Source organism: Sceloporus occidentalis, unplaced genomic scaffold, assembly GCF_023333645.1.
Source record: "Sceloporus occidentalis isolate IW3139 unplaced genomic scaffold, rSceOcc1.0.p SCAF_1, whole genome shotgun sequence".
In the NCBI taxonomy this organism is placed as follows: domain Eukaryota; kingdom Metazoa; phylum Chordata; class Lepidosauria; order Squamata; family Phrynosomatidae; genus Sceloporus; species Sceloporus occidentalis.
Window position 1 is genome coordinate 19709054 of NW_028316981.1, and position 13625 is coordinate 19722678.

The 13625-nt window shown below is 41.4% G+C and overlaps 1 protein-coding gene across 1 annotated transcript; it reads right to left on the reverse strand.

Moving 5' to 3' along the window:
* Nucleotides 1-2398: 2398 nt before the first annotated feature.
* LOC149321052 (uncharacterized) lies at nucleotides 2399-11557 on the reverse strand. The gene is made up of 3 exons (XM_089490325.1): nucleotides 11540-11557; nucleotides 4244-4747; nucleotides 2399-2932 (listed from the first exon to the last, which is right to left on the reverse strand). Exons 2-3 carry the CDS (start codon nucleotides 4722-4724, stop codon nucleotides 2433-2435), a joined length of 981 nt encoding a protein of 326 aa, XP_089346451.1. The 5' UTR covers nucleotides 4725-4747; nucleotides 11540-11557; the 3' UTR covers nucleotides 2399-2432.
* Nucleotides 11558-13625: the final 2068 nt, after the last annotated feature.

The window sequence follows — 13625 nt, forward strand, 5'->3', positions numbered from 1 at the left end:
CTCTGTGTACAGTATCTCGGAGCTAATCCCACTCAATTCCATGTCAGTGGATCTGTCTTCTGTATAAACACATATAGGAATGTGCTTTAAGATGCCAGAGGATTACAGGTCTGCGTTTTTAAAAATGAGCTGTTCTGCTGCCCAACACTGCATCACAGTTGTATGTGTGCTTTCACATAAAGGATCCTTCCAGGTGTTTATTTTTTACGATGTCCTCTTTCTTGGAAATACGATCCATTTAGCTGTAGTCCTGCAGCATTAATGCTGGAGACTGTCCTCATGTCATGAATTAAGGAGTGGCAGCTTTGCTTCAGGTCAAAACTGTACTTAATCCAGAGAAAACACTGTTAGTTTTGTTGAGAAAAATAATAGAAATCTTAAAGACTAAAACGCTTACTTACAAGATTAGATTAATAAACTCAAGTTCTCTTTTAACTATACTTTGATTGTTACTTTTTTTAGAGATGAAGAGCATGTAATCTTCAAAGACTAGGCTGACCATATGTATCTTTTTAAATGGGACAGTACCTTTTTTTTTTCATATTTCCAGACCATCCCATTGTTATAATATAAATGTCAGTTTTGTCCCCTTTTAAAGAAAAATGCCTTGTTACATTCTGAAAATGGTTTAAATAAATAAATAGTATCATGAAATGCGAGAAGTTTTATGATCAGGTATTGAAATGCCGATATCTGCTGCTTAAGATCACTTCATGGAAGAAATATTCATGGTACGATTGTGGTGAAATACAGTCTACCTAAAGTTTTGTATGAGTTCTGTCACTGAAGAATAACTGTTAGCTCAGGGACATAGCCAGGATTTTAGGAAGGGGGGGGTCCAGACTAAGTGCCACCATTATAACGGGGCTTGGGTGTGGCGGCGCAGCTGCACGCACCATTCATTTTTCTAACAGAGGGGGGTAGGTCCGGACCCCAAGAACCCCCACCCCTTGGCTACGTCCCTGGTTAGCTTAATACAGTATGTTTGTGTAATAAAACTTTTCTTATTGTATTTTCATGAATACGGAATATTACATAACCTCATCCCATTTTTGCTATCTCAATGTCCTGTTTTTGTCTCAAGCATATATAGTCAGTCTACCAAAGAGTTATAAAAAGAGGAGGAGAAAATGCACAAAATTTCATGTTTTAAGTTTTAAAGGAATATTTGAAGATTAGCAGTGCTGGTCATAATATAGAAAAACAAAACGACATCCAAAATCCATGATGTGGTGATATCTTTATTGGGTTAACCAAAAAGTGCAAAAATATATTGTTATAGCCTTCAGACATCACAAGCTTCTTCTTAAGGCAATAACTGCAAAATTGCATGCAGAGGAAAGAAAGTGACAGTGTGGACACATTGTCCACATTTTTTGCTTTGAAAAGTTGCAAAAAATGTTGTTAGATTAAATAGGAATGGATATGCATAGCACTCCTATATCATGTAATAGCCAAAGCTCTAGCTAATTTTTCTTCTTTTTTTAAGAAAAAGAGGACACAAGAAGACAATAGATTCTACATTTTCCGAGCAACAAGACACAGCAGCTCACTTACTAAGACAATGTGACATTTAACATTGCGCTTTATGCAGAACCTAACATTTACAGTACATTGAAGTTCTTTTCCTCGACACCAGCAGTTGTCCTGATGTATATTCAGTGAAGAACAGGTTGGTTAAGAGAGTATGGAACCATTAATTCCTCTAGTATTTATAGGAAAAATTATCAAACTTTTGAAACAGTCCAGATATACATTATCGGAACACATATTTTTATATTTGGGGTCAGCGGGGAGAGTCAGAGAGAGAGAATATGCTGCAACTGAAAATGGTCAGCATTTTCTGAATTCTCATTGTGCAAAGATTGTGCAAAATGGCCTCATTCTCAGAACCTGGGTATGTTCTACATTTACTAGCAAAACTATCTCAGCCAGATTCCATGTTGGAGTCTGCCTCCATCAGCTTCTGTTGTTGTTGTGTGCCTTCATTTCTGACATATGGCAACCCTAAAGGTTTTCTTGGCAAGATTTGTTAGGAGGAGGTTTACCATTGCCTTCCTCGGAGGCTGAGAGCACCACTTTTCTTTTTCATACCCAAAAGCAGGTCCTAGGAAAAAACAGGTTTTTGAATTACAGCTCCCAGTATCCCCAGCCATTATGGCTGTATGATTCTGAAACTTGTAGTGCAAAAACCTAATTTGTCCTAGCTCTGCAATATGGATGGAAGTTTGTGATTTCTTACTATGCATCATTTTCTTACACAATATTGCAGTAGTGAAAATAAAAACAAAACCCCCACAAGAACACCACCGTAAATAATTTGCTGGTATGTTTCACTATATAGGTTCACATTCAGAAAACAAAAGAAAGAGGTGAATGGTATGAGAAAAGTGTTTACTAAAAATAGTATGATGAGAAAGGCCATGGATGGATTAATAAGCAATAGGTGTGCTTCCTCCTGCCCTACCTCTCAGAGATTTCACTGCATTTTTTATTTCCAGAACTGAAGTCTGGATTTCCTCATTGGCACAGAATGCCACCCCATGCTGCCCTTCTACCACACCTGCTATTTCTTCTAAAATATCCACCAGGATCCCAGGGATACAGGCATGGCGGGACATCACTGTAGCCGCATGAATCTTGCCTCCCAACAGATCTAACAGCGAAAGGCATTTTCTGATCCAAGACTGCTGCATTGTTAAGGCATTGTGGAAAGCAAGTACTTCATCACACTCAGCTTGAATCTGGAGGATCTTCTGGCTGGTAGCATTTATTCCATCTTGTACCGCCTGCTCCTTTTGGGACAATTGTGTAATCTCATTCCTGTAGCGATCTACCTCTGCTGTACATAGAGCCACAGACCTTTGGGCCTCAGCTACAAGATTCTCAGCTGCGTCCAGAGCTGCTTGGTAACCAACAACCATCCCAGCTCCTAAGAAACAAAGACAAATCAATGAGGAATTCACCTGGGCTTGCTGAGTTAAAATGGTGGGGTGTTATTGGGTGCAGGGGTAGGTAGAAGGCAAATCAGGATTCAGCACAGTGTTGTGGTTGAAGTTGCATCAGACTACAACTTCAGAGATTCCACCAAGCCATTAAAACCACCAGGTGCCCTACACCAATAATTCTTTCTGCTCACTTACCTCATCAAGTTGTTGTATGAATAAAGCAGAGGGGAGAGAAAGCCACCTATGCTGTTCCTAGAAGAAATGCTCAGACATAGATGTAACTAACAGATCAACAAATTTCAGTTTCTGACTCCTAAATGTTGTAACAGGAGCAACAAGAAGACTATCTATTTCCCCTCTCAGTTAGGCTGCTGAAAGGAAGAAACTTGGATGTTTTGGGGTAAGAAAGGAAGAGTGTGAAAAGAATGAAAGCTCACCTCTCCTAAAACTAAATGCTGGATCTGAGCTATGCTAAGGGTAGATCTATACTGGCCAAAATACTCTGGGCTGTTCCTGGAATATTCTGGCCCCAAAGTTGCCAGAATCCCCCCCCCCCATACCCATTACCTCCACACTCCAGAGTGATGTTGGGTGGCTGTCTACACCACCCCAGAGTGTGTCTTACTTTGCTACCATTGTGTGGACAAGGCATTGTGAAGGCAGGAGGGAAAGGGTTTAAATGGTCCATGTAGACAAGCCCTAGGAGTGCATTTATACTACATAGTTATAACAATTTAATACCACTTTAAATAATAGCATCCCGACCAATTCCTGGGTGCCACCTGGTGCAACCCGCACCCCTCACACCTGCCTAGTGATGTCACTGACTTTATCATGGTGTGATCCTGTAGAGTCTTAGGATTTGTAGTTTTGTGAGGAACTTAGATTTCTTGGTTAGAGCAACTAAAGTTCCCAACGCATCCTGTCTGGCTGTCTGCACTGCAGAATTAAACTAATGTAATCTTTAATCCTTCTCATCCAGGGAACTTGGTACCTTCTCTGTACCTCACCTACCTACAAATCCCAGGAATCCATAGGATGGAGGCTTGGACAGTTAAAGTGGGATCAAGCTGCTATAATTTCATAGTGTAGATAGATACACTTCAGATGTATATCTGCCCTGAATTGGTATTCAACACCTGCTTCACACTGGTGAATCACAAGGTTTAAGTAAAGAAGCAAAGTAGATCCTGAAAGGATGATGCCCACCCTTCCTCTAGTAGCACTGTATATTCTGTTGTAGGGGCCCTCACTTTTACTCCAGGACTTTCTAACTCACAAGAAAATAAACCTACCAATGAGTGACCCAAACCCAGGCAGGAGCAGTATCCGGCTTCCGATTTCACGTCCTACACGGTTCTTGGCCACTTCCTCCTCAGCCAATCTAAGCTGCTCCCTTGTGTTTTCTAGATGCAACTCTGCAGCTTCCAGCATTGCCTGGGACTTCTTCTGAGCTTCATCGAGGACAATGATCTGGGCCCTTAGGTCTGCCAAGTTCCCGTTCTTCTCTTGCAGATCGTCTTGCATCAGTTTCTTCATCACAATCAGTGCCTCTGACTGGGAATCGACTAGCATGAGACGAGATTCTAGCTTCTCCTCAGCTTCAGAAAAATGGTGGGATGCACTATTGATGCAATCACGGGTTTTAGTACAGCTCTCCTCATTGTGTGGCCATGGGAGGAGCAGAAAGCCAGCTATGGACACAAGCTCCTGCAGTCCTGCTGCCAAGTATTCCTTGATAGATGAGCTGTACGATTCATCTTGCAAGAGAACCATTGTGAAGAGTGACGGATTTAGAGCTAGAAAGAAAAACAACATGGTGGAGATGTTTAAAAAATGAGGAAACAGATTTAGCAAGCCTGGGAGCCAAAGTCTATATGTATCCTCTCTGGAAACAGGACAATGGATAATATAGGCCCTCTCACACTACACAGTCATAGCACTGTATTCCACTTTAACTGCCATGGGGAGCAGTGCAGGAAAAAGGCCTTTCTGGTGCTCAGACCTTGTTGCCCAGGTAATTTTAAATGTTAAAGTGTATTCCACTTTAATTGCCATGGCAAGATCCCATGGAATCCTAGGATTTGCAGTTTGGGGAGAGGTATTTAGAATTGTAAGCCAGAGAACTCTAGTTCCTCACCAAAGCTCAGGAGTCCACAGGATGTTGGCATGGGAGTTAAAGTGGAATATTCTTGTTGTTGTTGTTGTGTGCCTTCAAATGCGGGACCTCATTGGCTGCTCCCAGAGGATTCTTGCCCTGAAGCTTCTCTGAATTCCTCCTGTTACCAGGGCATTCCTAAGCGATGCTAGGCAGTTGTCTACACAGGTGTCCTGCTGTGCCACCATCCGCCGCGACTGGTGTGAGTAATTTCCTCTGAGGTCAAAAATGAGGAGCCTAGTCTTGATCATATGGCTTGGTGATTTGTTGTGACCTCAGAGGGCACAGTGGCAGCAGCATCACTGGGCACCTGCTCAGTGTTGCAACAGAGTGCCCAAGGGGTCATCAGAGTATCTTTGGGGCCAGAATACTCTCGGCTGTTCGAATATTCTGGCCCTTGCAGACGTGACCATAGAAACTACCTATTGCTTAGGGTAGAGCATCTACAACTCCATGAGGACATTTATTTAACAATGATTTAATGAACCCACAGCTCCCACCCAGCTTTGCCTCCCTTTGTCAACAAAGAGTGGTTTTATAACCCTATAGTAGTATGAGTCAAGACGATCTTGACTGCTGAGTGGTAGTTGCAAAAGTAGTGAGACACAATTTAGATCACGTTTGCATCAAGATAGTACAATCCTATACCTATCTACTTAGAGGTAATCCCCATTCAGTTCAGTAAGAGCTACTCCTGGTCATAGGATTGCCACCTATGGCCTTGATGTGGGTCATTGAAGCCCACTGACCACAATGGAACAACAACCATGGAGAAGCCAAAGAACACTATCATTTAATCCAGAAGTGCAACATTTTTCTGAGAATTTTATCAACTTTTGCAACCTTGCCAGCTATGTAGGCTTCTATGACTCTCTTACGAACCTAAATCAGATACTCTTCTCACTCTTGGGGAGAAAGCAAATTCCCTTCCCAATTATTTGGAAGGAGATACTGGTTTCTGAATGGAAGGAGAATGTCTCATGAAATGAGTAAAGCTGTGTCAGGTGCCCCTGCATTGACCTTCAGTCACATTCCTTTTTACCTCCACAACAGGTTTGCCTGTCAAGTTGGTCACGTAACAGATAAAAATGGTCATAATAGTGATAAGGGATAAACCCAGGAGGCCCTGAGAGGCTACTAGTTCTTGTAGGAAGGAAAATGGACTCCAAAAGATTCAAATAAAGATTGCATACCAAGACTAGGGAAGGAAATGCTTAAGGAACAGATCCCAGAGGAAACCATTTTGCTGACCTCAGGGGCAGGGAAGAAATAATGGACTGGGTCATGTTTATTCAGATGGAGGAAAATATGAAATGCTTGTCATCTTCTGATATAGATGCTTAAGCTGAATATAATATAAGCCTAAGGTACAAAGTTAAGCCTTATCCAAGTGAGCAAGATCCCATGACTATCTTTGGCTATAATCCTGTGGTTAGCTTAATATATCTATAGTAGACCTTTTGAATCAATTGGTGATCATTTAGGTAAATCCAGTTGATTCAGTAGCTCTACACTAGACATAGAGCCAGTGTGGTGTAGTCATTTGAATGTTAGACACGGGAGTTCAAATCAACACACAGCTGTGGAAACCCACTGGGTGACTTTGGGCGAGTCACACTCTGTACAAATCCTGCAAAGAAAACCCCATTATAGATTTGCCTTAGGGTCACCATAAGACAGAAATGACTTGAAGGCACACAAAAATAACAATCTGTAGGCATGAGTAAAAATAATACTTGTTTGAAATGGGATAGTGGAGCAGAATTTTGGGTTCAAATCTCATGGCTGGCAGTAAAAACTGAGGTAGAGGAAGGCTGCATCGCATGCCAGCAAGTAGGTGGCTAGAGGGTACAGCTCAAAGTTGGCAGAACCAATGCTATAATGCACTCCCTAATTTTTACACTCATCTCATTCTTCCCCCTGATACATAACTTGTCCAAACACAGCTTGTAACATTAAAAAATTGCAAAACAGCTTCTCGCTTTGTAGACTTTTTGTGTGCAAAATCCCCCTCCTTTGACACACATGGTTGGTCTTTGAAAAGTGTCATATTTAGTGTGTGATGTTTCACTTACCTAATTAATGCTGCACAACAGTGCTTAGGTAAGTGCAACAATATAGACTAAATATGCTTAGAATCATAGAATCATAGAGTTGGAAGAGACCACAAGGGCCATCCAGTCCAATCCCCTGCCATGCAGGAAATTCAGATCAAAGCATCCCCGACAGATGGCCATCCAGCCTCCGTTTGAAGACCTCCAAGGAGGAAGACTCCACTACACTCCTAGGAAGTGTGTTCCACTGTCGAACAGCCCTTACTGTCAGGAAATTCCTCCTAATGTTGAGGTGGAATCTCTTTTCCTGCAGCTTGCATCCATTGCTCCAGGTCCTAGTCTCTGGAGCAGCAGGAAACAAGCTTGCTCCCTCCTCAATATGACATCCCTTCAAATATTTAAACAGGGCTATCATATCACCTCTTAACCTTCTTTTCTCCAGGCTAAACATACCCAGCTTTGGACACGCTCCAGTTTCTCAATGTCCTTTTTGAATTGTGGTGCCCAGAACTGGACACAATATTCCAGGTGGGGCCTGACCAGAGCAAAATATAGTGGCACTATTACTTCCCTTGATCTAGACACTATACTTCTATTGATGCAGCCTAAAATCGCCTTGGCCTTGTTAGCTGCCGTATTGCACTGTTGACTCATGTTCAACTTGTGGTCTACTTGGACTCCTAGATCCCTTTCACATGTTGTCTCCTTAAGCCAGGTGTCCCCCATCCTATATCTGTGCATTTAATTTTTTCGCCCTAAGTGCAGTACCTTACATTTCTCCCTGTTGAAGTTCATTCTGTTAGCTGTGGCCCAGCTTTCTAGTCTATTCAGGTCGTTTTGAATTTTGATCCTGTCCTCTGGAGTATTAGCTATTCCTCCTAATTTGGTGTCATCTGCAAATTTGATAAGTATCCCCCCAATTTTTTCCTCCAAGTCATTGATAAAGATGTTGAACAGTACTGGGCCCAGGACAGAGCCCTGTGGGACCCCACTGGTTACTTCTCTCCAGGATGAAAAGGTGCCATTGTTGAACACCCTTTGGGTTCGGCCGGTCAACCAATTACAAATCCATGTAACAGTTACTTTGTTTAGCCCACATTTTACAAGTTTGTTTGCAAGAATGTCATGGGGAACTTTGTCAAAGGCCTTACTGAAATCAAGATATACTATATCCACAGCATTTCTTTCATCTACCAAGCTGGTAATTTTATCAAAGAAAGAGATTAGATTTGTCTGGCATGACTTGTTTCTCCGAAACCCATGTTGACTTTTTGTGATTATGGCATTGCCTTCTAGATGTTCACAGATTCTCTGTTTAATGATCTACTCTAGAATCTTTCCTGGTATTGATGTCAGACTAACTGGACGATAATTGTTGGGATCCTCTTTTTTCCCCTTTTTGAAGATGGGGACAACGTTTGCCCTCCTCCAGTTGGCTGGGACTTCTCCTGTTCTTTAGGAGTTCTAAAAATAATTGCCAATGGCTCCGATATTACATTTGCCAGTTCTTTTAATACCCTTGGATGTAGCTCATCTGTTCCTGGAGACTTAAATTCATTTAGGTTAAACAGGTATTCCTGTACTATCTCTTTACTTATTTTGTGCTGAAATTCCCCTATTCTGTCCTCTGCTCCATTATCCTCAGGTTGAGCACCCTTTGCCTTTTCTGAGAAGACTGAGGCAAAGAAGGTGTTGAGTAATTCTGCCTTTTCTCTGTCTTCTGTTATCATTTTGCCATCTTCTCCACTCAGTGGCCCTACCGTTTCCTTCTTCTTCCTTTTGCTGCGGACATATCCAAAAAAGCCCTTTTTGTTGTTCTTAACCTCTCTAGCAAGCCTGAGTTCATTTTGTGCTTTAGCTTTTCTGACCTTATCTCTACACATGCTAGCTATTTCTTTGAATTCCTCTTTGGTGATTTCCCCATTTTTCCATTTCTTATACATGTTCCTTTTAAAATTTAGCTGAGCTGAAAGTTCCTTTGTCATCCATCCTGGGTTCTTGCGACACCTCCCATTTTTCTTTCTCACTGGAACTGTTTTAATTTGTGCCTTCAGTATCTCCCTTTTGAGAAACTCCCATCCATCTTGAACTCCCTTCTCTTTTAGTATTCCTGACCATGGGATCGCCCCCAGTATTTCTCTAAGTTTACTGAAATCCGCTCTCCTGAAGTCTAGAATGCGTGTCTGACTATGCCTGTCTTCTCCTTTCCACTGTATAACAAACTCCAGGAGAACATGGTCACTTCCACCTAATGATCCCACCACTTGCACCTCATTAACCAAGTCATCCTTGTTGGTTAGGATCAGATCTAAAATAGCTGATCCCCTTGTTGCCTCTTCCACCTTTTGGACCATGAAATTGTCTCCAAGGCAAGTGAGGAATTTACTAGACCTTGAGGATCTGGCTGAGTTTGACTTCCAACAAATAACAGGGTAGTTGAAGTCACCCATCACTACTACATCTCTCCTTTCTGAGTGTGTGGTCATCTGTTCTAGAAAGGCATCATCCAATTCCTCCGTCTGACTTGGGGATCTGTAGTAGACTCCCACCATAACATCCTTGTTGTTTCCCTCCCCTTTAATTTTTATCCAGATGCTCTCCACCTGGCTTCCAGGATTGATGTCCTGGATCTCTTCACTGGTGTAAATGTCCCTGACATATAGGGCTATTCCTCCTCCTTTCTTTTTTGGCCTGTTTCTCTTAAAAAGGTTATACCCCCCTATTTCCACATTCCAATCATGAGACTCATCCCACCAGGTTTCAGTGATGCCTATTATATCACATTTGCTTTGTTGTACTAGGAGTTCAAGTTCATCTTGCTTATTTCCCATGCTCTGTGCATTAGTGTAGAGGCATCTAAGACCATATGTTCCCTTTACTTGCTGCCTGTGCAAGTTCTTTTGCCTCCCACTGTTGGGTCCTTGCACTGTTTGTCTTGTTCCCTCTCTATCAGTTTGACTATCTTCTCCAGCCTTTTTGCCTTCCAGAATACTGTTTCCCTCCCCCACATAACTCAGTTTAAAACCCTCCTGATCAAATTCTTGAGGCTATTGGCAAAAATGTTTTTGCCAATTGGCGTGAGATGCAACCCATCCCTTGCCAGAAGTCCCTCCTCATGGAACCGCAGCTTGGACAAATATATCCCAGATCTCTGGATTAGCAATTAATACTGGCTCTGTTGACATAGATACAGAATTCTGTGCTAACATCAGCAGAAAAAAGCCTCAGGACAATAATGCATAAAAACTGCATGCGTCTTGAGAACACAGTCTACTATGAATGCATGCTAAATATTCTTTGGTCATTTGGCACATATGATAGTTGAGGTTACAGCATTTTACAAAATTCAGTGAGTAATTAAGGGTGACTTTTATTTCGGTAAGAGTAGCAATGTTATTTGCACTTGGATCATTGCTAGAGTGTACCATGCAGTGTAAAAGTAATGCTGATTTTAGTTTTCAGATTAAAACATTTTCAAAACATTTAAAATATCTATCTATCTATCTATCTATCTATCTATCTATCTATCTATCTATCATCTATCATCTATATTCCAGATATACAGGTTAAGTCTCCTTTATCTGAAATTCAAAATCTGAAATACTACAAAATCCAAAAATGTCTGCATGGGAGGTTGAGCTACTGATACCTTTGTTTTTTGATAGTTCAAGGTACACAAACTTTGTTTCATGCACAAAATTATTTAAAATATTGTGTATAAAATTTCCTTCAGGCTATGTGTATAAGGTCTATACAAAACACAAATGAATTTTGTGTTTAGACTTGGGTCCCATCTCCAAGATATCTTATTATGTATAAACAAATATTTTTAAAAATCCAAAAAAATCCAAAACCCAAAACACTTCTGGCCTTAGGCATTTTGGATAAGGGAGACTCAGCTTATTCTCCATTTTCTCTTTGTAGGCTAAACAAATCCAGTTATGTTTCCATATCTGATTTCTCTTCACACCCAAACTCATATCATGCAGGCATACTTTTATATACACATTCTTGACTACGTCTGCTCTGACAAGGGATTCTGTGTTATTTGGAGGTTTGCACAGGGAACATAGGAAGATGCTTGGTCTTGGGTCTGACTTTTTGTCTACCTAGTTTATTATGGTTTATTCTGCCAAGGGGCTCCTTTTCAAGATATCAGACAGAGATCTTTCTCAACACCTGCTATGTGATTTCCCCTTTGTTTTTCACCGTAAATGCCAGGAACTGAAACTCTGGTCCCTTTCATATTACCTTTCCATACCAACTTACATTACTGCAAAAGGAAAGTATCATCTGGCATGTAACACGAAAGCCCGTTCTTTGGAACTCAAAACTAATGTCCTTGTCCACCCACATCTTTCTTGGCTATGAAGACTTACCCTGCTGAAAGCTTTGTGTCTGTGAGCTTAGATCCCTCTGGGTTTCATCTGAGTTTGACTTTATTTTCCAGACACACTGATAGCAAAGCTGGAGATACACAATCAATGGAATCTTAAGTGTGGGATGGTTGTCTTCGAGGGGTTGGACTCTTCCTTCCCACCCTGCAGAAACATCCAAAAGGTTTAAACGTCACTTTAGGAGGAACTTGCACCTATGCCTTTTGTCAGCCAGATATTTCAAAATACTTTGAGGAGGGGGGTGACGGACACTCCTACATCCTATATATGAGTCCCTACACTGACAGCTGAGCACAGAGCATCTTTGGATTTTGCTCCATAAAAGGTGAGTGAACTTTAATGCAAGAGGGGATACCTAAAGATTTTATCACTGATCACCATCTGAGGGTAAGGTCTCTTTCACATTACCCAATTATAGCCCTTTGATGCCACTTTAACTGCCATGGTTCCATGTTATGGAATCCTGAGAGCTGTAGTTTGGTGAGATATTTAGAATCCTTTGCCAGAGAGTTCCAGTGCCTCTGCAAACTACTAATCCCAGGATCCCATAGGATGCAGTCATGACAATTAAAATGGAATCATAGTGCTACAATGGTATCATGTAAAAGGGGCATCTTTTCTGGGCTGCATCAGCACTGCAGAATTAATGCAGTTTGACATCACTTTAACTGCCATCGCTCAATGCTATGGAGCTCTGGGACATGTAGTTTGGTGAGATATTTAGCTGCCTCTGTCAGAGAGCTCTAACTACAAATCCCAGGGTACCATTTGGTGGAGTCATGACAATTAAAGTGGTGTTAAAATGCATAAATTCTGCAGCATAGATGCAGCCACAGGCACTTGAGCTCTCTGACAGAATTTTAAGCATGTGTGTGCGCCCTCAAATTACCTGTCGACTTATGGTGAAACCATAAATTTCATAGGACTTTATCAGACTGGCAAAAAAGATTGTGCAATACTAAGATTTTCACCCGATGTCGCACAACGTCACGGTTATCACAAGATTATCCTGTGAATAAAAAGGGATTCTAGCGCCGCTTTTTATTCACGGGATTTTCCTGTGAATAAAAAGCAGCACTGGAATGCTTCTTTATTTAAGGTATAATCATGATGTTACATGACATCATGTGAAAATCTTAGCATTATTCTGCGATATTGATGGGAGGATATCGCTATGCTCCCATCTTTTTTGCCAGTCTGATAAAGTCCATAGTGTTTTCATCGGTTAGGAATACTTGGAGGTGATTTTGCCAGTTCCTTCCTCTGAAATATAGCCCACAGCACCTGATATTAATTTGTGGTCTCCCATCCAAGTACTAGCAAGGGCCAACCCTGCTTAGCTGCCAAAATCAGACAGGATCTGATGCCTTTAGAGTATTAAGTTCCTCCTTCCCTAAACTACAAGCCGTGGGATTCCATAGGATGTTGCCATGGGGGTTAGTGGAATCATCACACTATAAATATTTAATGAGACCCAGCATGACATAGTGGTTTGAGCATTGGACTATGACTCTGGAGACCAAGGTTCAATGCCCTGCTCAGCCATGAAACCCACTGAGTGACTTTGGTCAAGTCACATGCTCTCAGCCTCAAAGGAAGGCAATGACAAACATCCTCTGAACAAATTCTGCCAAAAAAAAACCATGATAGGTTTGCCTTAGGGTCACCATAAGTCAAAAACTATTTGTAGGCACACAACACATACATATGACTTTTGTTGTGCACATGTCCTGCCTTACTCAGTTAATTTTATGAACTGTCCAAATTACCTAGCTTTCCCTAATGTTTTCCCTGCATTTCTCCCCTTTTTTTTCTTTCCAAAAAATCTATTAAGGGAGTGGTGGGGTGGAAGAGTCAGCACAGAACAGTTGCTAAATCCCTTTAAATTGGGACGGCTTAAGAGCCTTCTGTTTAGTCAGAGGGATTTGTGAGGAGCCAACTTAAATCAGCCTACACAGGTTGGTTTATCCTATACTGGTGAATTTCCTCTTGTTACTGGAAGGAATGGCAATCCTTAGCATCCTTTCTTGAAATATAACTCAATCAATAGGACTGCAGAGAAAATCAG